Genomic DNA, 25,803 nt, shown 5'->3' with positions numbered 1-25,803 from the left:
AAAATTGTGACTATTACCTTTTTCCTACAAGTTCTTCCAATTATTTTACACTTACATTTAAGTTTTTTTCTTACAGAAACAGTATCTTGCTCTGTTCAAACTCTATCAATATAGCAAGAATAATGTTTCTACTTCAGTAAATATTCTACATGACTTTAAGTAACTGCATAGGATTTCCCTGTATGAATTATCCATAATTTATATAACTCATTCCAACTTCTAAACATTTATATTACTTATTTTCTTTTATTTATTTATTTTTTTGTTTATTTATTCATTTAAGTAATCTCTATACCCAACAGGGGGCGTGAATTCACACCACCAAGATCAAGAGTCATGAGCTCTCCAAGAGCCACAACTGAGTCAGCCAGGCATCCCACATTTGTATTACTTCTAACTTTTTACTATAGATGATGTAATGAATACTTAGATAGTCTTTTGAGACTTGGCCTTTATTCATGATACCCCCAGTCTCCACTAAAAGAATTCCTATACTCCTTTAAAATATCAATCAACATCTCCTCTGCACAGCATATTTCTGTTGCTTCAAAATAGTTAATTTCTCCATATTTATTGAATATATATATGTACAAATAAATGAGGACATGAAATTAACTCCAAGGTAACACAGCTTGATTCTAATACGTATAATTATCCTTCTACAGTTTAGTCTTCCATTTAAGTTTAAACATCTCAAAAGAAGAAATAATGTTGTCCTACTTTTTTTTTAATCCTTACGACATACAGTATTCTGTCAGAACACTGCCAATACACAGTAAGTGTTTGTTAAATGACTCCTCAGCATATCTAACAAGAAACATCACAAAGATGTGTCTTCCATTCAAGAGAACTAATGAGCCCCTGCTACTGAAAGACTGTGCTGAGTCCTACGAAATAAAAAGTGAGACATATCCCCCAAAGAGTTTACAATCAGGAATACCAAAAAATAAATAAAAATAAATCAAGTGGAAACCATGATATAAAATATACAACTTGCATAAACTAGCAAATTTCAAAAATAAACTTAGAAACAACTGTCAGTATTTTAAACGCATATACCCTTAATCCAACTAAACATCTAATATGATTTAATGCATATACTCCCATCAATAAAACCTGGAATATACATCAATAAGGAACTGATTAAATTATGGTATAACAATAAAATGAAATACTACATAACTGAAAATAATGAGGTTAATCCAAATTACTAAAATAAAAAAATATATCCCAGGTACACTTTCAAGTAAAAAAACAACTTTCAAGGCAGTATTTATAGTAGCAATCCATCTATATTTTTAAGTTATAGATAGCTAGATAGATGGTTATAGCTGGAGCAGTATCTAGAGATACTGCTATATGTTTTATAAAAAATTCTACCCAGACACATAATAGTTAACAAGAGAGAGAGAACATAAAGGGAATTTTAACTTGCATTTGTAAATGTCATCATCCATTTTATTTGCTGTTTCATTATATATATATACTCATAATAATATAAAGAATATATTCTTACCATACAAGAGCAATATTTAAATGTTGAAAAGAACCAAAATATTAAAAAAGCATTTTTAAAGCAAACTTTATTTTTCAAACATAAATTCATTTGTCCATTTATTCAACAAATACTCATCAAATGATTTTTAATGTGTCGGGCACTACTCTAGATTGCTGACGTGGAAAAAAACAGAATAAATAATAATAAGATAATTAGCATGCCAGACAGTGGAGAAAAATAAATTTGGGAGATAAGGAATGTTGGTGACCAGTAGCTGCAAGGAGAAAAAGTACCTTCTCTCTGGGAAGATAACATTTCAGCAAGTATTCAAAGAGGGGAAGGTAGTAAGTTATGTGGATATCCAGGGAGAAGAGCTTTCCAAGGAGAGAAAACAGAACTAAGTCCGAAAGTCCTGAGAAGGGAGCCTGTATACTAGAGCAAAAGCAACTGTGGACAGGATACTATGTCTCAGGAAAAGAGAAGTAAAAGAAGAGATGAGGTCAAAGAGGTTAAGGGCAGATCTGATAATTCCTTTTAGGAAATGTTAAGAAATTTGACTTCTATTATGGAGAAGATGAGAAGTAACTGGAGGGTTTTGAAAAAGTGACATGATCTGACTTATATTTAAAAGACTCATTCTTGCAAGTTGTGCCAAATAAGGCTATTGAAATAATCCCCCTAGGGCACCTGGGTGGCTCAGTGGGCTAAGCCTCTGCCTTCGGCTCAGGTCATGATCTCAGGGTCCTGGGATCGAGTCCCGCATCGGACTCTCTGCTTAGCAGGGAGCCTGCTTCCCTTCCTCTCTCTCTGTCTCTGCCTGCCTCTCTGCCTACTTGTGATCTCTCTCTGTCAAATAAATAAATAAAAATCTTAAAAAAAAATAAAAAAAAATAAAAAAAAAAAAAGAAATAATCCCCCTAAAAAGACCACAGCAGATAGAAGAGAAACAGGTAAGTAGTCAGATTTCCTTTATTTTAAAGTTATTTTAAATTTTACTTATTTATTTTAAAGATGCCATTTTTTTTTTTAATTTTAAATACAGAGCCAAGAGTTTTGCTGACATACTGAATGTGAGGCATAACAAAAAGAGAGAAGTCCAAGATGACTCCGAGGTTTTGTCCCGTCTTAGGAACTGGAAAGACGGGTTTTACTATTTACCAACATGGACAAGACAGCAAGAGGAGCAGGTCTGAGAGGAGACTGTTCTAGGCATGCCAGATCTGAGATGCTGATTAGTCATTCACATGAAGATGCTGAGCAGTCAGCTATGTAACACTAGAATTCAAAGAAGAGGTTATGAAAATTTCCTCTGTATATTATATGATAATAAAATTACTGGCCCAAATGAACTCTTAATATTTAAAGTATTTCATAAGCAATTGTGTTTTACAGTCTAAACAAAAATGAAAATAACTGATATTAGATTAGTAAAACTTATTGTCATTTTATAACTGAAAGTCTTAAACATGACTTCGTCTAGATTTAAAAATTTTAGTGTTCTGTGACATCTTCTAGGACACAACGGCTTACTGTAGTTACATATTTTCAGTATGCGAGTAGAAAGACCTAGAAACACAAACACAAGAAATCCATAAACCTAGGAGAAATTCCTAAGATCAGGTTGAAAAAGAGAAAGTATGCAAACTACAGACTGTCCCACATTTGAGACATATTAAAAAACAACTGAGTCAACAGGCAGTGTGAATAACCTACAGGGATATAATAGAGCTGCCAAGCATAAAGCTGATGACCTATTCCAGACACATTTAACAAAGTTTTCATACTTATTTACTCCTTAGAAGATACTGTCAATCTTATATTTAAAAATAAGTGAGGATTCAAGGCACCTGAGTGGCTCAGTCGGTTAAGCGTGTGACTCTTGATTTCGGCTCAGGTCATGTTCTTAGGGTTCTGAGATCAAGCCCCATGTCAGACCCCAGGCTCAGCATGGAGTCTGCTTGTCCCTCTCCCTCTGCTCCTCTCCCTGATCGTGCTCTTTCTCTCCTTCTCTCAAATAAATAAATAATATCTTAAAAAAAAAAAAAAAAAAGGTAAGGATTCCAGGAAAATGGTAGAATAGGAAAGCACCAGGAATCTCCCATCTAAACAACAGCTCCCTAGATAGCAGATCTGGCAGAATCTGCCTGATGCAATTATATATTTTGTAATTCTGGAGTCTACTGAAGGCCTGCAACTTCCAGGCAAAGGTCTGGTTAGTAAGTTGTGCTAATTTCAGTCCATTTCAGCTCTTAGCACAGTAGCAGCTAACCATGCCCAATCCCTCAGCATTCAAGGCAACCATGCATGCACTGAAGGAGCAGAATCAATCAGATCGGGGTAGGCAAAAAGACCTTATCCCACAAATATCAAAGAATCTGTGCTCTGATCCCTAATTGCTGTTTCTGATCTCAGAGGGGCAAATAAACAGGTAGATGGCCAGTGCTGTTAAACCTCCCTATGCTGCTGTTGTTAAACCTCCCTATGCTGCTCCCGAGCTATAAAGGAGCATAGTCTTTGTATGTCATTGCTGTTAAACTACTATAATTTTAAATTAGAGTATTATAACTTTAGGATGTTAAATGTAATCCCATTGTAACCACAAAGAAAACAGCTACAAAAAATATGCAAAAAGAAATGAGAAAGGAATTTAAACATTTCACTAAAAATAAATCAACTAAAAGCAAAAGACAGTAATGCAGAAAATGAAAGACAAGAAATCTATAATACATACAGAAAAAAATAGCAAAATGACAGAAATAAGTCTTTCCTTTTCAGTATTTACTTTAAATAGAATGGATTAAACTCTCCAACCAAAAGACAGAGATGGTAGGGGCACCTGAGTGGCGTAGTCAGTTATGCACCTGACTCTTGGTTTAGGCTCAGGTCATGAACTCAAGGTCATGAGATTAAGCCCTGAGTCAAGCTCCGTGCTCAGTGGGCAGTCTGCTTGAGATTCTCTCTCCTTCTCCCTCTGCCCCTCACATCTGTGTGCTCGCTCTCTCTCTCAAATAAATAAATCAGGGGTGCATGGGTGGCTCAGTAGGTTAAGTATCTGCCTTCAGCTCAGTTCATGATCCCAAGTTCCTGGGATTGAATCCAGCATTGGGCTCCCTGCTCAGTGGGGAGTTTGCTTCTCCCTTTGCCCCTCCCCACTACTCGTGCCTGCGTGCGCGCTTGCTCTCGCTCTCTCTCTCTCTCTTTCACACACATGCACTCTCTCCCTCTCTCAAAATTTTTAAGAATGAAAATAAAATAATCTTTAAGAAAAACAAGAAATAACAATGGTTGGCAAGAATATTAAAAAAAGAAACTTGTACATTTTTGGTGGGAATGCAAATTGGTGCAGTCACTGTGAAAAACAGTACAAAGGCTCCTCAAAAAATTAAAAATAGAAATATCATATGATCCAGTAATTCTACTATTGGGTATTTACCCAAAGAAAACACAAATACTAATGAAAAAGATATATGTAATTCTATGTTTATTGCAAGATTATTTATAATTAGACAAGATATGGAAGCAACTAATTATCCACCAATAGATGAATGAGTAAAGATGCATTAAATATATACACATATACACATATATACATACATACAATGGAATATCAGTCAACAATAAAAAGAAGAGTGAAATTTTGCCATTTGCAACAACATGGATGGACCCACAGGGTGGTACACTAAGTGAAGTTAAGTCAGACAGAGAAAGACAAATGCCGTATCATTCCACTTATATGTGGAATCTAAAAAACAGAAAGAAAAGAAAAAACAAAGGGACTCTAAAATATAGAGAACAAACTGATGGTGGCCAGAGAGGAAAAGGGAGGTGGGGGGAATAGGTGAAATAGATAAAGGGGATTAAGAGGTGCAAACTTTCAGTTATAAAATAAATAAGTCATGAAAATGAAAAGTATGGCATTGGGAATACAGCCAATATTATAATAACGTTGTTGGGTGACAGACAGTGACTGCACTTACTGTGTAATGTATAGAACTGTTTAATCAACACGTTGTAAACCTGAAACTAACAACACTGTGTGTTAATTATACTTCAATTAAAAAATGATAGAGATGACAGAATGAATTTAAAAAACATAATCTAGGGCGCCTGGGTGGCTCAGTGGGTTAAGCCGCTGCCTTCGGCTCAGGTCATGATCTCAGGGTCCTGGGATCGAGCCCCACATCGGGCTCTCTGCTCAGCAGGGAACCTGCTTCCCTCTCTCCCTCTCTCTCTGCCTTCTTCTCTGTCTACTGTGATCTCTCTCTGTCAAATAAATAAATAAATAAACCTTTAAAAAAATAAAAAAATAAAAAAATAAAAAACATAATCTACCTATATGCTGTCTCGAAGACTCTCTTTGGAGCAAAAGATACAAATAGGTTATACAGAGAAGTCCTAAAACTCAAACAAAAAAAAAAAAAAATTCAAAAATGGGTAAAGGATTTGAATAGACATTTCTCCAAAGAAGGTACACAAATGGACAATGAACACATGAAAAAATGTTCAACATCACTAATCATGAAAGAAATAAAAATTTTAACTTACTCATCAGTATGGAAAAATGTTCAAAGATCGCAAATGTATGGCCACCCAGAACTTCATCTCTTTTAAGCATTTGATTTTAAGTATCCAATGGTGATACTCTCTGTATCTCTATTGCCCCATCATGCCATGGACTATCCACTCTCCATCCTCTCTTTACTGTTGTGAGCAGAGTCAATAGTGTCTTTAAAGCTAATCAGATTGGGGAACTAGGAATCAAGGGGTGGAAATTGGGGTGGGACCATTCAATATGACTCATAGTGACTCACTAGCAAAATTTGTGCTTCCTGTCCCCACAGCTGTATGCTCTACTACCCTAAATGTCTTAGTTCGAAAGGGAGGAACGCTTCCACCAGAAGACAAAATAACAACCCCACTGACCTGAAAGTAACTGCCACCAGGCCACTTTGGGCTCCTTATGCCTCTAAATCAACAGGCCAAGATGTGAGTTTTGGCATTAGCTGGGATGACTGACCCTGACTACTGAGGGGAAATTGGGACTGCTACTCTACTCAGAGGTAAAGAAGAATACATCTGGAATACTGGAGCTCCCTTAGGACATCCCTTACTACTACTGCCCAGCCACTGAACACAATGGGAAATTAACAGAACCCAATTCAGGCAGGGCTATTAATGGCGAGATCCAGAATTAAGGTATGGGTCATCCCACCAGGTAAAGAACAAAACCAACTGAGATTCTTGGTCAGGACAAAGGGAATATAGAATGAGAAGCAGAAGAATGCAGTTGTAACTCCAGCTACAGCCACATGACCAGTTACACAAGCCAAGACTATAATACCATGAATATTACCTTCTTATTTTGCTCTGAATGTGTGCATGTGTGTGTGCGTGTGTGTGTGGCATAGTAAATATCTGTTTTCTTCTCTCTTATCACCTTACATAAGATTTGTATCATTGTACTTAAGTATTTTTAACTTTATATTATAGTATTTAAGTTAAAGGATATCAAGAAGAGTAAAGTACCTAGGGACTTTGTATCCTTTTCTAGGAAAATGCTTGGAATGTTTTGGTTGTGAAAAATAGCTGATCATGATGCTAGGCAGAAGCAAGACCTTCTTATTTATTAGAGACTCAGAATAGTTTAAGGAAGGCCAAGTTGGCAGGATGGACTCTGATTATTAATTTTATACATTAACTTCAGGTCAGACATTATTCCAAATAATTCTGTGAAGTTATCTTTTAGATGAGATTAACATTTAAGTCAGAAGACTGAGTAAAGCAGATTGTCCTCCCTGATGTGGGTGGGTCTCATCCAATCAGCTAAAAGTCTTTAACAGAAAGCGAAACAAAACAAAACTAACCTCCCTTGAAGAGCGCTCTCTACCGGCAGACTGCCCTTGAACTCAAAGTGCTACATCAAACCTTCCCTTGTTTTTCAGCCAGTTCTGGAGATTTTGAACTTAACCATGTATCCAATCACATGAACCAATTCCTTAAAATAAAACTCTCTCTCTCCCCCCACATACACACACACACAGACCCCACATGCATGCATACACACACACACACACACACACACACACACACACACAAATTGTTTTTGTTTCACTGGAGAACTCTAATATAGCCATATTTTAAAATAGTAATAAAATAGACTCCTTTGTTTTTTAAAGACTTTATTTATTTATTTGACGGTGACAGAGCACAAGCATGGGGAGTGGGAGAGGGAAAAACAGGCTCCCCACTGAGCAGGGAGCCCGATGCAGGGCTTAATCTCAGGACACTGGGATCATGACCCGAGCTGGAGGCAGACGCTTAACCAACTGAGCCACCCAAATGCCCCTACACTCCTTTCAAAAAAGACTGGTGGGTACCAGAAAAAATACTGAAATAGTTGACCACCAATGATCCATACAATTAGAAGGGCGATGCATCACACAGGAGAAGGCCATTAGCACTCAGCTCCAGTGCTACGGTTAATATCCATTCTGACCAGTTATTATACTTGGGGTTTTTAGTATCACTCTTTTTCACACATTGGAAATATGAATTCTAAGTAACCTCAATGTTCAAGTCAAAGTTATGAAACTTACGGGGGAAAAAAAAGACAATTTCATAACCTCAGAGCAGGGGAGCAAATCCTTAAATATGACAGAAAAACTACAAGCTAGGGGCACCAGGGTGGCTCAGTTGGTTAAGAATCTGCCTTCGGCTCAGGTCATGATCCCAGGGATGGAGTCCCACACTGGATTCCTTGCTCAGCGGGAAGCCTGCTTCTCCCCTGCCTGCCACTCCCCCTGCTTGTGCTTGCTCTCTTGCGCGCTCTCTCTCTCTCTCTCTCCTCCTCTCTCTTTCTGTATCAAATAAATAAATAAAATCTTAAAAAAAAAAAAAAACCCTACAAGCTAGGTTTCTGCATACATAGAACTACACAAAATACATAAAACAAAGAACAAAAAAATTAAGCCTGTGCAATGAGAGCGGCATAAAGTGAGGGGTAGTAACATGCCACAACGTGAGAGATACAAAAACAATACAGGACTAGACGCAACATGAAAGAACATCTAAAATACATAAAGCAGCCCCACGAATGAATAAGAAAAATACAAGCAAATCTATAAAACAAAATGAGCAAAAGACCTGATCTAGATTTAAAACAGAAATCTCAAATGCCCAACCTTTGAAAAGATGTTCAACTGCATTAAAAATCAAGAGACTGCAAATTAAAATACAATGAGAGTGACTTACATCTCCATCAGATGGGTAAAAATTAACAAGTATCAAACAACCAGAAGTTGACAAGGATGTAGAACAGCAACTCTCATTTACTGTTTAGGGGAGTATAAATTTGTAAATCACTTTAAAAAATAGTTTGGCTTTACTCAGTAAAGCTGGACATGTGGATTGCTATCACCTTGAAATTCTGCCCCTAGGTATACACCATGAGACACTCCTGAGTACATGTATATAATAGTGTTCACAAAAGGCCAAAACTGATGACCCAAATTTCCACACCAAATTTCCAACAAACAAAAAAAGAATGGATAAATTACTTGTGTCATATGTTCACTACAGATTAACACATAGTAACAAACTGAACCAACTATAAGTGCAGACATCTACAGGGACCAGTTTCACGATGCTGAACGAAAGAAGAAAGAACACACTCAGTAATGAAGCCTACCCAGGTTTGAGAGTTCAACCTACCCGCAGTGCCCTGGTCCTTCTTATCATGTCCTACCTTTTTACCATATATCTCATCTTCTTGGCCATCCTCTGTGTTCTTTAAGAATGCATCTTTGGTTTTGGTTGTGGTTGTTGCTCACTAATACAACAAGCACCTACAACAGTGCCTGGTATAATATAGTACTTAGTATAGGTATAATATAGTACTCAGTAAGTATTTGCTGAATGGATGAGAATAATTCCAATTATTTAAGTTCAAGAACAGGCAAACTAAACACCATATTGAATAGGGATATAGATAGTAAAACTATAAAAAATTACAATGAATACTATAAAAGTCATGGTATAAGTAATCTTTAGGGTAGAGAAGGCAAATGCAACAGAGGAAGGACACCCAGGAAATTTCTATCTCTTAGTCTGGGGTTTAAAATGTACACATGTATGTATAATAATATATATATGCATATGTTTTATAAACATATATATATTTATACACATATTATACCTCACAATAAGAAAAAATATTGAGAAAACCTCCATTAGTACATCTCCCCCATGCTACGCCACTTCACTCTGATTTAACCATCATTACTCTGACCCAACCTAAGAGTCAGGTAACAACTAGAATGCTTCATGCTAGAAAACAATAGCAAACTTTGTCTAGGAATCTAATAGAAATGCTGAGATTTATACTGATCCTATTATACTATTTCCACTTGAATTAGGAGTCATAACACTTCAAGTATTAGGCAACAGAAAAAAATAAAAGTTTTCACATCCACCAACAAGACATCAATAGAAAAAAACTACTTCTAAGTGTTACCTCTCAGATACATAGATTAAAAAAAAGAGATACAGAAAAGAACAGAGATATAGATATATCTTAATTCAGTATGTAGGAAATATTTCAAATATACCTGTATGCTGCCAAACTCAACGTTCTCATAATGGAAATGTGCACATTCAGCCATCTTCGGAAAGTGACCTTTAGTGAAGGGTAACCTGAAGTACATGAAATAACTAAGTGAGATGCAAGATACTGGAATAGTCAAAATTACTAAGACTAAGGAAAAAATAAAATGGGTTGGAGAGCTCGTGCAAGCAAAACTATTTAATAAGCACATGCGCATGAGCACACATATATCCACACAAAGCTTTCCAGAAATACAGTGACTCAAATGAAAATTACATTTAGAGCGCAGGTCAAAACCAAAATGAATTAAAAAAAATAAATAAAAATAAAAAGCATCACTACACTCTCCTATCCTTGACTCAAGGCAAGGCCCATAGAAAATCTATGCTTTCAGTGAATGTTACGAAAACTGTGAAGAGCCAACTGCTAATCAGAAGCAGCATTCCCAACAAAATATAAAACCAGATTTTACCTGTGAATGTTGTCGCAGCCCATCAGTCCTGGATTAGTGGGTCTGGATGCAGAATGAATATTTTTATCTTTGTCTTTTCTCTATTTACAATGAAAACATAGCTGCCTAACCCTCTGCCAGGTGAAAAGATGGCTTTTCTGGTTTTGTTTTTTAATACCAACTTAATGAGATGGTGGGGGGTGGGCTTCAGTTGGAAAGTATGGAATGGTTTTTCTGTTGCAAACTGAAATGGAATACCTTCAGATATTTTTATATAGGAGTCAACTACTAGCATCCAATTCAGGTTTTCTCAAAGGCAGAGCTGAGATATAGCAATCCCATAACTCAAACAACAGGCTGATTTTTCTAAATGAGTGAGAGCATGTATTAAGGGCACCAAGACAGACACACTTGGATTATTCCTGTTGAACAAACACACTCTAACAGCCAATGACATAAAGTTGTCACAAGAACAAAATTAAAGTATATTTTTAGACAAGCAGAAAATCTTCAGATCTATTCCACTAATTGTTAAGTCATAATTTAGCCTTACAGTATAATTTAATGTATGGACAGAAGAGCATATTTAGTAAGAAATCTAAAGAAAAGTTTTAAGAGAACTAAAAAACTGATTCCCATTTTAAAAATTCACTTAAAACCCACGGTACAATTCCACTTACTTTTTCACATGTTTAACCTTCATACTGGCTGTACTGCCACATGTCTTAAGACTAAGATCTCCAGGGATCTCTGGAACATCAGCTCCTCTCGCCTTAAAAAAAATAAAAACAAAAGATTTAGGACTATTCCCTTAGTATAAATAGGTTTTAAAAAGCAGATTATAATTTTGATGGTTCTACTGCCTGTACCAACAGCAATACATACTAATAATCTCTTCTTAAAACTATAACTTACTTGAGTCTTGATTTACTAAGAATAAGGAAAAAATATTCATCTAATTCAAATACTTAACTGCATAAGAAAAACTTTTCTGTGAAATATGAATTATTATACTCTTATAATCAAGTTTCAAAATCAGCTGTTATATTATCTGCCTCAACACAAACTAAAATCTCCCCCAGGGAACTAGAAAAAATAACCTTGGTTATGGTGACTAATAAAAGTTAAAATGGCAATATGAACGTAATTAGAAGATCACAACATGCATTTCTCACGCCAAAATACAGGTGACATCTGTTTCTAGCTTACTCTTTTGTCTGCCACAGTTTTCAGATATGATTTTTTAATTCTAGTGACACATTTCAGCTGCATGATTTTAAAAACAAACTGAGGGTCAGAAGGGTCGTCATATTCTGCACAAAATAAACAGAAAATCCAATTATCTATCTAAAAAAAATTTACAATATATTACTTATGGTTTGTAACAGAAAAACTGAGTTAATATAGCCAATGCCACAGAGTGCAATAGGGAAGAAAATACAAGATAAGTAGTTAAAATGACTTAAGAGGAGATTCGCAAAGATGTATATATAATAGAATACTACTCAGCCATAAAAAAGAATGAAATCCTTCCATTGGCAACAACATGGATGGATCTTGATGGGCATTATGTTAAGTGAAATAAGTCAGAAAGAGAAAGACAAACACCAAATGATCTCACTTATATGTAAAATCTAAAAAACAAAACAAACTCAAAAAATGAAAACAAACAAACAAACAAAAAAATCAAACTCATAGATACAGAGAACAGATTGGCCGTTCAGGGTGCAGGGGGAAGGGATAACTCTAACTCTAGACTCTTAAAAAAAATGCAGTGAAATTGATCATGTAAATGACAATTCAAGTTGATAATATCCTAGATGAATACTGTGCAATTTAAAAATTATGATAAACAATATATTTTTAATGACAAAATGAAAATATTTTCCACTAGTCATTCATTCAACTGGAAAGACTTTACCACACAATATTTTGCAACAACTTAGATCATCTTAATTTGCTAAAATAGTATGTAACAATATTCTCTCATTTTTTACGAAATTTGTGTACCAAAATTTAGCTGACATAAAGAAGTTTGCTGTGCTTAAATTCTCATTAAAATTTCTAATAAAGTGGGTTTTCATTATTTATTCTGTAAATTATTCACATACTGACTTAAAAAGGGTTATTGCACATAGACACACAGCAGAAGAAAAGATCAGTGAACTTAAGAAGTAGCAAGAAAACAATGCACAAAAAATTGTTTGATTTTTAGTTTTTGTGTGTGAAAGAAAAAGACCATAAAAAAAAGTCTCACTGACATATGCAACAACATAAAGCTATTTAACACACATGTAACTGGAAAAAAAACAAAACCGTACATGTCACAAAAAGGAGAGGAAAATGCCCTCTCTGGGGATGGTGAGAGGGGGATTAAGAAGAAGAGGAATAGAAAAAACATTTGAAAAAATGGATTAAAAATTTACAAATTTTATGATGATTATGAACACACTGATCCAGAAAACTTCATAAATACAAAGTCTGATAAACACTTAGGAAATCACACAGGGCCTATCACAATCAGATGGCTAAAAAGCACTGATAAAGAGAAAATCTTAATAGCTGCCAAAGGGGGGAAAAAAGAATATACATTACATTCACAGGAATAAATAGAATAAAAGCAGAACATTTGGACTAAGCACTTTTAGTTGCTTTTTAAAATACATGTCAACACAGAATTCTATATCCAGCAAAATTTATTTCAAAAAAGAATATGAAGTTTCCAGCCTCTTCCACTATTTATAATAAAAACTCTGGAGATAACAAAATGAGATAAAACATAAACATGCAACTACTTTAGAGCTCTAGAAAATTTAACGAGGGAGGTAGATTTGGAAGCACACTCGAAACCTGAAGAGTGATTAATACAGTGGCAGTGTGCTCCTCATTTTCCCTGACTCTGTTACCTCCTGGATTGACCCGAGGACAGGCTGAATCAGGATGTAAGTAACAGGTAGGGTCAGCAAAACTCTCAGGGCAATCCAACTTTCTGGCCAAAGGACTTGAAAACTGCCCCTTGAATGTGGGGGAAAGAACCAAGAGATTTTTTTTCCCTCATTGATCTCTTCCAAACTGGCCCAAGAACAGACCCGACACCATATCAGTTGTAGCATGGGCACATAGGATCCTAAGTGAAAACCCATTCTTCTGAATTAAAAAAAAAACAATTTAAAAAGGATGCTGTTATATAAAGATTGTAGAGATAATTTCCTATTTTTTTTTCCTCACTACTTAGACCTACCAGTAGCCCAGTCAGGAAAAAATATGTGCAATACCAGAGGCTAAATCTCAGAGAACACCACCCTTCCAGTCCGAGAAACCAGGAAAAGCATCCTTTCAGAGCAGTTTGTGTAAAATCCCTAAGAAAAGTAAGATGTAGCAAAGGCTGTAAAACTGAACTGATGCTAAAACTACCACCTAAGGAAGTCCAGAAAGAAAGTTCAATCTGAACCCAACTAGGCTGATGCCTGACAGGACCAAAAAAAAAGTCAACATTCTCTAGAGGATGTTAGTGGAGCCAGTCTCACAACACAACACTCAAAATGTCCCTGATGCAATCCAAAATTACTAGATACACCAAAAACAGTAAAATATGGTCAATTCCCAAGGGAAAAGACAATCAAGAAATGCCAACTGTGAAATGAAACAGATGCTAGAATTACCAAAGACTTTAAAACATATAGAGAATAAACACGCTGCATTAGATATTGAAACCAACAGAAAGACAAAAATTCCTTGAGGAAAACCGTAAACCACACTAAAAGATCAAATAAAAATTTCAAAACTGAAAAATGTAGTATTTAAAATTAAAAACTCTGACTTGACTCAAGAGCAGAATGGAAATAAGAGAGGAAAAGAGTCAGTGGAACCAAACAGACAAAAAGAAACTATGCTCTGAGGAGCATATATTTAAAATGTTTTAAAAGACTGAAAAATATGAACAGACCCATAGATACCTACTGAGAAGAAACACTGTTACAGAAAAGAAAAAACCTATTTGAACTAATAACTTCATTCATGAAAATATAACAAATATGTTGAAGGATACATGTTTACAGATTCAAGATCAGCAAAACAAAAACAAAAACAAAAACCCCACAAAACAACACATAATCAAGCTGTTTATAACCAATATAAAAGAAGTATCCTGAGAGCTACCAGAGGAAAAGAGACCTATTACATATAAAGTAATAAGAATTGAAATGGCTGGATTTCTCAATAAAAACCAAGAAGACTAAAAGACAGTGGAACAACATTTATAAAATACTGAAAGAACTCTCAATACAGAAAACTACATCAAATGAAAATATCCTTCAGAAAGGACAGAAAAATAAGGTCATAGTCAGATTTTTAAAAATTAAGAGAATCTCTTACCAGTAGAGGGGCTCTAAAAGAAATGCTAAAGAAAACTCTTCATGTAGAAGGAAAAATGATATCAGAGTAAAACATGGGTCTTCTCATACAAAGGAACAGCAATAGGAATAATCAATGAGTAGGTAAATGTAAGAGATTGTTCATCTCCTCTTAAGTTCTTTAAAATATACATGCCAGTTGAAAGCAAAAATTGTAATACTGATCAGTGAATGCAGATGTAATGCTTATAAAAACTGTAATATTAATGGAGAAAGATAAAGGGACCTACGTGGTGGCAAGGTTTCTACATTCTGCTTGAAGTGTAAAACAATAATTGTAAATAGACTATAAAAAGTTCGTAAAATGAGGGGTGCCTGGGTGGCTCCGGCATTAAGCATCTGCCTTGGGGTCAGGTCATGATCCCAGGGACTTGGGATTGAGGCCTTTATCGGGCTCTCTGCTCAGCGAGGGGGAGTCTGCCTCCCCCGCCCCCTCTCTGCCTGCATCTCTGCCTACTTGTGATCTCTCAGTCAAATAAATAAATAAAATCTTTTTTAAAAAAGTCAGAAAAAGGAGACCAATAATAGATTAAAAAGAAAACACCATAATAAGGCAGATCCCAGGAATGCAAGACTGGTTTAACACCTGGAAAGAAACCCAATGTTTGGGGTTTGAATTTATTTCAGGAATACAAGAATGGTTTAATAACAGAAAATCTATTATTATAATTACTTCAAATGGCAGTAATGCAAAGTAACAGACCTCAAATAGGATATATCCTCCTAGAGATAAAGGGAACAACATATTTTCACTAATATTTGCATTACTATTTGGAAACTATTAAAAGTAGAAGATGAAAGCGAATAAGTAATTGCTAATGTCATTAAAAACTAAGCTTTTTCAGCGTAAGAGATATAAACATAAATCAAAGAAGTTAAGTAGAAGCCCTTATCATTTCCTTTGAAATGATAAGGGGGTTTTTGACTAAGGCTGCTAGAATGATGGAACAGGCAAATGCAGAAGGTACACTGAGGGCGCCTGGGTGGCTCAGTGGGTTAAAGGCTCTGCCTTCGGCTCAGGTTATGCTCCCAGGGTCCTGGGATAGAGCCCCACATCGGAATCTCTGCTCAGCAGGAAGCCAGCTTCCCTCTCTCTCTCTGCCTGACTCTCTGCCTACTTGTGATCTCTGTCTGTCAAATAAATAAATAAAATCTTAAAAAAAAAAAAAGGTACACTGAAACTTAACTACAGCCAGCATATAGCCGAGTCTTCTGTGATATATCCATGGATAGAATTTTAAAATGATAATTCAATATTAATACAGTTAGACATTTGGAGGTGATTCAAAACTCAAAAAATGTTAAATGTCAATTATATGGCAAATCCCTATGCGACAAGAAGGAGGCAGTAGATAAAGGGCTCTTTTATTCCTAGATTTCTCAAAATTTTTATAAAAGATAAAGGAAAACATATGACATATTTATCAACTATATAGATAGAAGAAAACTACAAGGAATATGAACACTCTGAGTGACAGAAGTTGAAGAGATTTTATTTTAACACACTGCAAAGACAAACTAAAATTACTTTAGAGTTCATCAAGGACAAAAACTAAAGCCCCGAAATTATTTTCAAAACTCAATTTCATAAGTATGATGGGGGGCGGGCAGTGCATGCTCTGTTTGACAAGAATTCATGTAACAAGATCTAAGGCCTGTACTTGACCACAAGCTAACCATAAGCCAAAGTATATCTTCACTGGCAACAAGCTAGGGCAGTCTGAAAAGATGTGGCATCCAAAACAAGGACAGTCAGTATTTGTTTCTCCTTAATCTGAACCAGTTAAACCACATAAGGGAACAGTTCATCCATTTCAGGAAAACATTATTTGATCCTAAAAACATACAAAAATAGGAACTGGCAATGTTTTATCCTCTCTGCTTTACTGCTCCCTAACCCAGAAAAATATTCCACCATCCCTGCCACTGGTACAGATCTTCAAAGAATCTTTCAAATGCCTGTTATCCTGATCCCAAATCCAAGTAAAGCTCTCCCATGACTGAGTAACTGAAGTGATTTAGTGTAACACAGTGTCCCGAACTAGAAGCATAAGGCTAGCTACTTCTAAAGTCAGCCCCAACGCAATGCCCACCACTTTGGATAAATCTATGTGTGTGACTATCTTCTCCCAAAGTCTAGAAAATCCATCTTTTTTTTTTATTTTTTTTAAGATTTTATTTATTTATTTGACAGAGAAAGATCACAACTAGGCAGAGAGGCAGGCAGAGAGAGAGGAGGAAGCAGGCTCCCTGCTGAGCAGAGAGCCCGATGCGGGACTCGATCCCAGGACCCTGAGATCATGACCTGAGCCTAAGGCAGAGGATTTAACCCACTGAGCCACCCAGGCGCCCCTAGAAAATCCATCTTAACAGATACCAGCAGAATGCTAACAGGTATTACAGATTTTTAACTTAGAAAAAAAAAATAGGGTATGAAAAGGTGTTTAACATGAAATCAGAGAACTAAAAGAAATCTCATTCAGCCATTCCATTGCAGAGGAAACTGAAACCAATGAAGAAACAACGTGCCACACTGCATTAGTCATAGCATGTAAAGCGAATTTTTATTACAAAACAAAAAACATTTAATATAGGCATACGGAAGAAAAAAAGTTCAAAGACAATTTATTTTTTAAGTGAAAAATTATGAGAGACAACTTTTATTCTCTCAAAATATGAAAGACTAAAAATTTTTAGGACTGAAAAGATATGGCACAAAAGATACTAAACATTGCTGCTTAGAATACGAATTAACGAAACTCCTAATAAGTAATGTGGGATCTTCATATTCTTTAGATAAGTTAGTTCCTCATAAGATAATAGTAAAAAGAAAAGGCAAAATTCATCATAAAGATATTCATCGAAGTGAAAAATATAAAGCGAATTCGAGGTCCTAATAATTAACGAAACATCAAATAATACCTCCTATATTATAGGGTATTATTTAGTCCTTAAATTTCTTTGTTAAGAGTTTTCATTTAACACCAATTACAACACATGATACACATAAATTTTGTCCCAGGCAATTATAAAAACATTTATAGTTTTATAAAGTATTACTGGTTTTAAATCTCCTGGAATATTTGTAATTTCCATCAGGTAAGGTTACCCCAGGAGTTAACTATATCATGAAGCATATTTAACAGAGAAAAATTATGCAACACTGTGGTAAGCAATGGTCTAGAGAAGGCACCCTACCCTCCCCCCAAACTCCTGCCAAGATTCCTACCTCCTGGTCATTCAAACACAAAGCTAGGGAATGATGGGAAAAGATTTTTTTGAATGTAATCCAAGTCTCGGGTCAGTTGATCTTAAAATAATTGTCTGGATAGGCCTAATCTAATCACAAAAACAGTCCCCACTGGCAGTCAACAAGGACACTAGGACCTCAGACCTAGAAACTAGAACTCTGCCAACAACCTAAGTGAGGCAGGAAGCAGATTCTTCACTCTTCAGATGAGCGCCCAACCCAGCCAACACCCTGGTTTCTGCCTTTTAAGACCCTGAGCAGAAAACCCAGTCCATCCTGCCCAAACTTGTGACCTACAGAACTGTAAGACAACAAATTAATATTGTCTCTACATTTGTGATTATTTCTCACATAGCAATAAAAACAAATAATAATGTGATAATTTCTCACACAGCAATAAAAAATGAATACTAATAATGTATATTATTATATTGTTATAATAATGTTAATAATGAATACTAATACTAAAAAACAAATACTAATAATACTAATAATCTCCCTCTGCCCCTCCCCCCAGCTGGCACACTATCTCTGTCTCAAATAGATAAATGATATCTTTTAAAAAAATGAACAAAACTCTCCCTCACTTTTCCCAGGACTGTGATGCAAAGCCCCAAGGACTTCTGCTTTCCAGCACTCCTAGTCTCCACTGAATGCGCTGACTTCAGTACTCTCCCAAGGCTCCTGCTGCCAAGCCCTGGGAAGAAAGTGGTTTCTGCAGGTGGAGTTGGTAGCCAGTGGGAGGTACACCAATCTGACTCTATTAACAGCCTTCTCTCCTTTCTCCCTTGCAACCCATACTTCAATGCGCACGCCACAAACAGTTCCATACTCATTTTGCCGCTCTCAAGACCCTCATTTGGGGCACCCGGCTGGTTCAGTCCATTAAGCATCTGCCTTTGGCTCAGGCCATTGTCTCAGGGTTCTGTGCTCAGGTCATGATCTCAGAGTTCTGGGACTGAGCCCCGCTCCCTGCTCAGAAGGGAATCTGTTTTTCCCTCTTCCTCTGCCCCTACTGCCCCCTGCCAACTTGTGCTCACACTCTCTCTCTCAAATAAATAAAATCTTAAAAAAAAAAAAAAAGGACCCTCACTCATTTCTCCTACAAAGAGGAAAAAAATCTTTCCCTCTCCATGGCAATATTTTTTATTCCCCTTTCACAGGGACACCTGTCAGATCAGGCAGATCTCTTCTTTCCTTCCAGTGAACCAGCCAACTCTTTCCTATGACACTTTCCATGTTGTACAATGGGCAAGAGCCAGTTTTCCCTTCACTGCAGCACATTAATAATAAGGCAGAATGCATATATTCGATGGGAAGAAAAAGATACAAAACTATATACTGTTTATAAGTATAAAATTACATTTCCAGACATGATGGGGGAAAGAGAATATATTAACAGAGCAATATTCTCTGAAAGTAACAATTTGGAGAAATCTGTAGAAGAAAATCATGTTTATATGGGTGTTAAGTTAGAAACTCTTCTGCATTGTAAGAAGACATGAAGGAAATACACCAAAATAATCCCACCAGTGTGGGAAATGGGATTATGGGTGAGTCGTTCTTTTTTTTCACTCTTCTATATTTTCTATATAAGCATGTTTTGTTTTTATAAAAGAAGAGAGTTTTACTGAGAAAAAGAGAGAGGAGAAGAGAAAAAGCAAGCAAGCTAGCTATCTTCTTCCACCTCTGCACATTACCTACCTTACAGCAACCATACGCAAATGCATAACAACTAATAATTAAATGAGATTAGATAGTCAATATAATTCCAATAGACAAAACTAGGTACTCATATTTACCGGCAATTTAGGAAAGAACAAGAGTAAAAACATAGTTATAATGAGATATACCCATGTTCTAGTAATAAAATGGATTTTTTGATCACTGAGCTCAGAACAAGAGTTGATCATGAGTTAATGTGGTAGGAGCTAGAACCACGGCGGAGAAACATCTCAAAGCAGAAAAAGAAGAAATAACTGGTCTTCTCCCCTTTTCCTGCCCTCCAATCTTCTACCAGTGCCTCCCACTGGCCAAACCTACCCAGAAGCCTGCTGGTAAGAGAGCCTAGGAAATTAATTTGCAGGAATTCACCTTCTGCAATAGAGAACAACAGAGAAGGGCAGGAAATCTCAAACCCAGCTTCATGATATTAATTACTAAATGATGAAGCTATCCATGTATTTACATATAATTCTAGTAATTTGAAATATAAATGATTTTATATAAAATCTCATTTTCACGAGGCAGAAAAAAATTACACAAAGGTACATACTCATACATGCACATTCCTAATCAGCTGAATAAGCAAGATTGTAATACTAAATCCACACTGGGCATAAAGGCAAACTATTCAAAATGAGTAGTTAACACTTAAGAGCAACAAAGGTAGATATGAAATTGTTACAGAAAATCAACAATAATATCACCAAATAAGCATTCACAAAGGACATCAAAATGCAATCAGCACAGAATATACTATTATCAAAATGGCCCCAGAACGTCCCTTTCTTCAAGGAACAAAAAAATCCCAATACAACATATGCGAAGGGAAAGGAAACCTAGATCAAAATCTTTAAGTACAAGGCTAGGAAAAAGCATGTAAAAATAACTCAGGGGAAAAAAATGGTAACTTTTTGCCACTCTTCACTTTCTTCCTTTGACAGACTCAAATATTATTTATTCTATTTTTTTATTATTTGTATTCAGAATTTGAGGGAGGGCGCAACAGCTTTAGATTAAGGTTATAAATAATGTTTTTTCATAATGATGATGAAAAGTAACACTTCTGCTTAAATATAGTAGTAAAGGGAAAAATATTTGGCCTCTTAAATGGGAAAAAAAATCATAGGAGCTATCTCTATGTTGGTAGAACTGTATACATATACAGAGAGTCACCAACTTGAGATGGTTTTACTTAACTTTTTGACTTTACAATGGTACAAAAGCAATGCACATTCAATAGGAACTATACTCTTAAGTTTTGAATTTTGACTTTTTCCTGCGCTTGCAATATATAGTACCATACTTTCTAGTGATGCCGGGCAGCAGCAGTGAGCCACAGCTCGTAGCCAACAATGGGACCGTGTGGAAAAGCAATGATTCTGCACCCATACAACCATTCCGTATTTCACTTTCAGTAAAATGCCATACAATAAATCCACTGAGATATCCAACACTTTATTATAAAAAAGGCTTTGTGGTAAATAATTTTGTCCAACTATAGACTAATGTAAGTATTCTGAGCATGTTTAAGATAGACTAGGCTAAGCTATAACATTTAGTAGGTTAGAAGTATCAAATGCATTTTCAACAAAAATGCATTTTCAACTTAAAGTATTTTCAACATACAATTGGCTTATCAGGACGTGATCCCATCTAAGTCAAGGATGATTTATACATATACATATGCATTACCATACACATAACTGAAAAATCAAGATTTGAATATGAAATCCATTCTGTCAAGAAAGGCAAATGGGACTGCCAGTGTCCATACTCAACCACAGTTTCACCATAAGACACACATGGAACAAATCTCTGAAGTGAAACATGTTTATAGAAGCTATTAAAATTTAATTGATCTAAGTATTATTCCCTTTCTTACAAAGGAACAAAAGACAATAAGGGGAAAAGTAATAATAATTACCCAATACTACAGAAAAGCTGAATCTGCTAAATCTATCATATATTATGTTGAACGATATCACTAAAATGATATAGGAAAATCTAAAAACAGTATACTATTACCTTTATAAGGACTTTATTCAGGTAAATTATTGCTAGTCTTCAGTGCTGCTAGAAAATGATACTTGTATGTTTCTACATTTGAATTTTGTACACCAGATCTACTAATAAAAATTTGCATGTAATATTTAAATATGTATTATAGCTCTTTCTGAAATAAGGCAGGGTAAGAACAAATGAATAGCAGAAGGGAAGAGAGAACCACAAATGAGGGAGACACTTCACTGGGAAACTTCTATTAAAGAAAGAAACAGCAAGATTCTAGACTATCCATGACACTCCAGTTGAGATCTGTTAAGAATCATTACACTTCCAACTGCATGTTTTATGTACTTTCTCGCTGAGTGTTTCCTAAGTTAAAAAAAAATTTTGAAAAGCTATCTAATAAATTGTTTTAGTAAAAGTAATAACCAGATCACTTAATGCCTTAAATAGCACAATATTTGGAATGTACAATTGACCCTAAACACAGGATTAAAGGACACTGACCCTTTGCACACTTAAAAATGGAGTTAACTTTTGACTCCCCAAAATTTTAACTAATAGCCTACTACTGACCAGAAGCTTTAACAATAACATAAATTGTCAATTAACACACATTTTGCATGTTGTATGTGTTATATACTGTATTCTTACAATAAAGGAAGCTAGGGGAAAATGCATTATAAAGAAAATCACAGGGGCACCTGGGTGGCTCAGTGGGTTAAAGCCTCTGCCTTCGGCTCAGGTCATGGTCCCAGGGTCCTGGGATTGAGCCCCACATCGGGCTCTCTGCTCGGCAGGGAGCCTGCTTCCTCCTCTCTCTCTGCCTGCCTCTCTGCCTACTTGTGACCTCTGTCTGTCAAATAAATAAAAAAATAAAATCTTTAAAAAAAAAAAAAAAAAAAAAAAAAAAAAGAAAATCACAGGGAAGAGAAGATGTATTTACAGTGCCATATTGTATTTATCCAAGAAAATGCACATATAAGTGGATCTGCGCAGTTCAAACCTGTGTTGTCAACAGTAGTTCTCAGTTTAACAATTAACAACAAAATACCCAGTTTGAGCCAGTCCAACTGTTCAAAAGATTTTTAGGCTTAACCTTATAAAACGGCCAATTTTGAACTTGTTTAACCTATAAAACTAACAATTTCCTATGGTTCACCTAATACATATCTCAGAACTCCCAGCAGTATGTTAATTATCTTCAATAATTAATGCCGCTTGATTCATGCCAGAGAATTCCCACAATCTTCAGCCAGAAAAGGATGCACCATGGAATGCGGTGGGTTTGGAGTTGCTTATTGAAGAGTTCTGAATATATCTGGCAGGAATTCAAAACCTGGGCTTTGCATATTAATCAATGGTTGCATTTGTGATTATTCAGAAAGCAAAACTAAACAAAACATTCAGTTTTTGAAGACTGGGACATGATAAACATTTTCAGTTTCTCTGAGTTATAAGTAAAATTCACCCAACAGTCAAAAATACACTGTTAAATATCATGCAGTAACAGGAGAGCTAGACATTCATTTAAAGAACATTTGCAAAGACTTCTTATTTCTTTTATTCAAACTGCAGTTTTTTTTATAGCTCAATGGGTAAAAGGAACCAGTCTAAGTACCAAACAGAGTGGACAAGTATTAATAAAGGATCAATAAACAAAATACACACCTCCTCCAAAATTTACCTCTTCCTCAAGATTATTCAGGAAGAAATAATCCAGCTGTTTTAATCAATCCTCGTTCCTCTTTAGAAAGTAGGCAACAGACGGGGGAAATGGTCCAATACAAAGGTTACTTTTGAAAAGTCTAAGAAAAATGTACCAATGGTCTCACTTTTATCTTAAAAAAAAAGAGGGAAGAGAAAAAAAAAGAGAGAGAGAATAGAAAAATAAAAGAAAAGGAAAAAGAAAAGAAAGAAGAAAATTCATATTAACATCTAACAAATGAGATAATAAAGCAGGAGAATTCAGTGGTACTACTTGTCCAGAGAATGACAATTTCATTCATTCAAAAAAATATTTACTAAGAATTTATTATGCCAGACACAGGGGATGAAACAGTAAACAGAAGTGACAAAGTCCCTGTACTCAAGGAGCTTATAATCTAATGGAAAAGAAAGATAATAATGACACAAATTACATTTACTTGGAGAAAATGAAAGCCAGTAAAAAAGGCAGAGAGGAGGCAGGGCTTTCTCCTAAGAGGGTGAGTAAAGGCAGCACTTTACTGGAACATTTGAAGAGACCAGAAGGGAGGAGCTGGGCAAGCTTTGCAGATCACCTAGAGAAGGCACTTTCCAGGAGAAAAGAACACAAATGCAAAGGCCCTGAAGTGAGAGAATACTTGGCATATTTGAGAAAGAGTGAGGAGGCCACATGACTGGAGCAAAATGATTTACAACAAATGCAAGGATTCTGAACTTGAGTGACTGGAATGAAGTTAGTATTACTAACATAAACCGTCAAGTTAAAAGGAAGAAACTCATTTCTGGGAGGAGGAAAGCTGAGATTTAGTGAACATCTATAGGTCAGAGTTTCTACAGAACCTTCCAGTGGGAAATGAACTCTTACAGAGCAAGAGACACGGACATGGAAGTCGTCGGTAGAGAGATGATAGTCCGATCTGCAGGAACAGTAAAGAGTGGAAGAAACAAGCATAAAGAAACAAAATACAGACCCCACAGGTATGCCTGCATTTAGCAGGTGGAAGAAGAGAGGCAGAGGAAAAGAGCCAGCCAACCCTACAGGAACACTGTGGCTGTGATTACACATGTGTGAGAGAGAAAGTATGTGAATATGGGAGAGAGCACACGTGTATGCATGTGAGCCAAGCACACACATGTGTGTTTAGGAGAAATGGAAAGGGGAAGGCATGTGCGGAGGCACACACACATGTTAACAACATTGAGCATTAACTTGTTATCTTCCTTTGTAAAATTTTTTTTTTTTTAAAGATTTTATTTATTTATTTGATAGACAGATCACAAGTAGGCAGAGAGGCAGGCAGAGAGAGAAGGGAGGAAGCAGGCTCCCTGCTGAGCAGAGAGCCCGATGTGGGGCTCGATCCCAGGACGCCGGGATCATGACCTGAGCTGAAGGCAGCGGATTTAACCCACTGAGCCACCCAGGCTCCCTGTAAAATTTTTGATATTTTGGAAATTCAACATTTGTAACTTGTTTGAATTTTCAGAGCTCTAGTTGTCAGCATCTAAGAGCATTTTCACCAAGGGCCACTGATTTTATTTTATTAGTAACAACTTCTTTACTAGATACAGTATGACCTGCTTTAGCCATAAGCCTTAAACATGCCGATTTTAGTGGGAAAAAAAAAAAAACCTCAAGTGAGAAACTGTTCCAAAAACAAAACAAAACAAAACAAAAAACCCTTGAGAATTAACAGGATCCATTCTGAGAATACTGATATAATCAATACTAAAAATAAAATACACAATAAAACATGAAGGAGTATGATGTTAAGTGTTTAAAATATTCAGAACTGGTTAAAGATTCTCTCTTCAGGTTTTTTATCTTATCTGTTTAAGATCCTAACTTTTTTCACTAAACGATTTCACTGCTAAATAATTGCAAATAATTATTTCACTTAACAATTAGAAAAACTGTAGTTTTTTTATTAGATTTTTTATAATGCTTATATTATATTTAGTTATACATTTATGAAGAGTAATAAATAAATCATAACTCACAAAAGGATAGGGTGCTACCGGAGGGTTTATTGTTTAAATTTTAAAATAATTTAGAACAGATCAATTATCAGTAAGGAAAGTGAACCAGTAATCAAAAACCTCCCAACAAATAAAAATCCAGGATCAGACAGCCTCACGACTGCATTCTACCAAACA

At 35.8% G+C, this 25,803-nt stretch overlaps 1 protein-coding gene across 1 annotated transcript in view; it reads right to left on the bottom strand.

The window, feature by feature from the left end:
• ARHGAP32 (Rho GTPase activating protein 32) overlaps positions 1 to 25,803 on the bottom strand; it is a 193,990-nt gene that overhangs the window by 143,026 nt on the left and 25,161 nt on the right. The window contains exons 3-5 of the mRNA XM_080817526.1: positions 11,232 to 11,323; positions 10,573 to 10,614; positions 10,105 to 10,189 (exon numbers count right to left, since the gene is read on the bottom strand). Of these exons, the coding sequence (XP_080673652.1) occupies positions 10,105 to 10,189; positions 10,573 to 10,614; positions 11,232 to 11,323 (219 nt within the window). The remainder of the gene's footprint in view (positions 1 to 10,104; positions 10,190 to 10,572; positions 10,615 to 11,231; positions 11,324 to 25,803) is intronic.

The sequence above is a fragment of the Martes martes genome, assembly GCF_963455335.1.
Source record: "Martes martes genome assembly, chromosome: 10".
Classification (NCBI taxonomy): domain Eukaryota; kingdom Metazoa; phylum Chordata; class Mammalia; order Carnivora; family Mustelidae; genus Martes; species Martes martes.
This window is presented reverse-complemented; position numbering and strand designations above follow the sequence as displayed.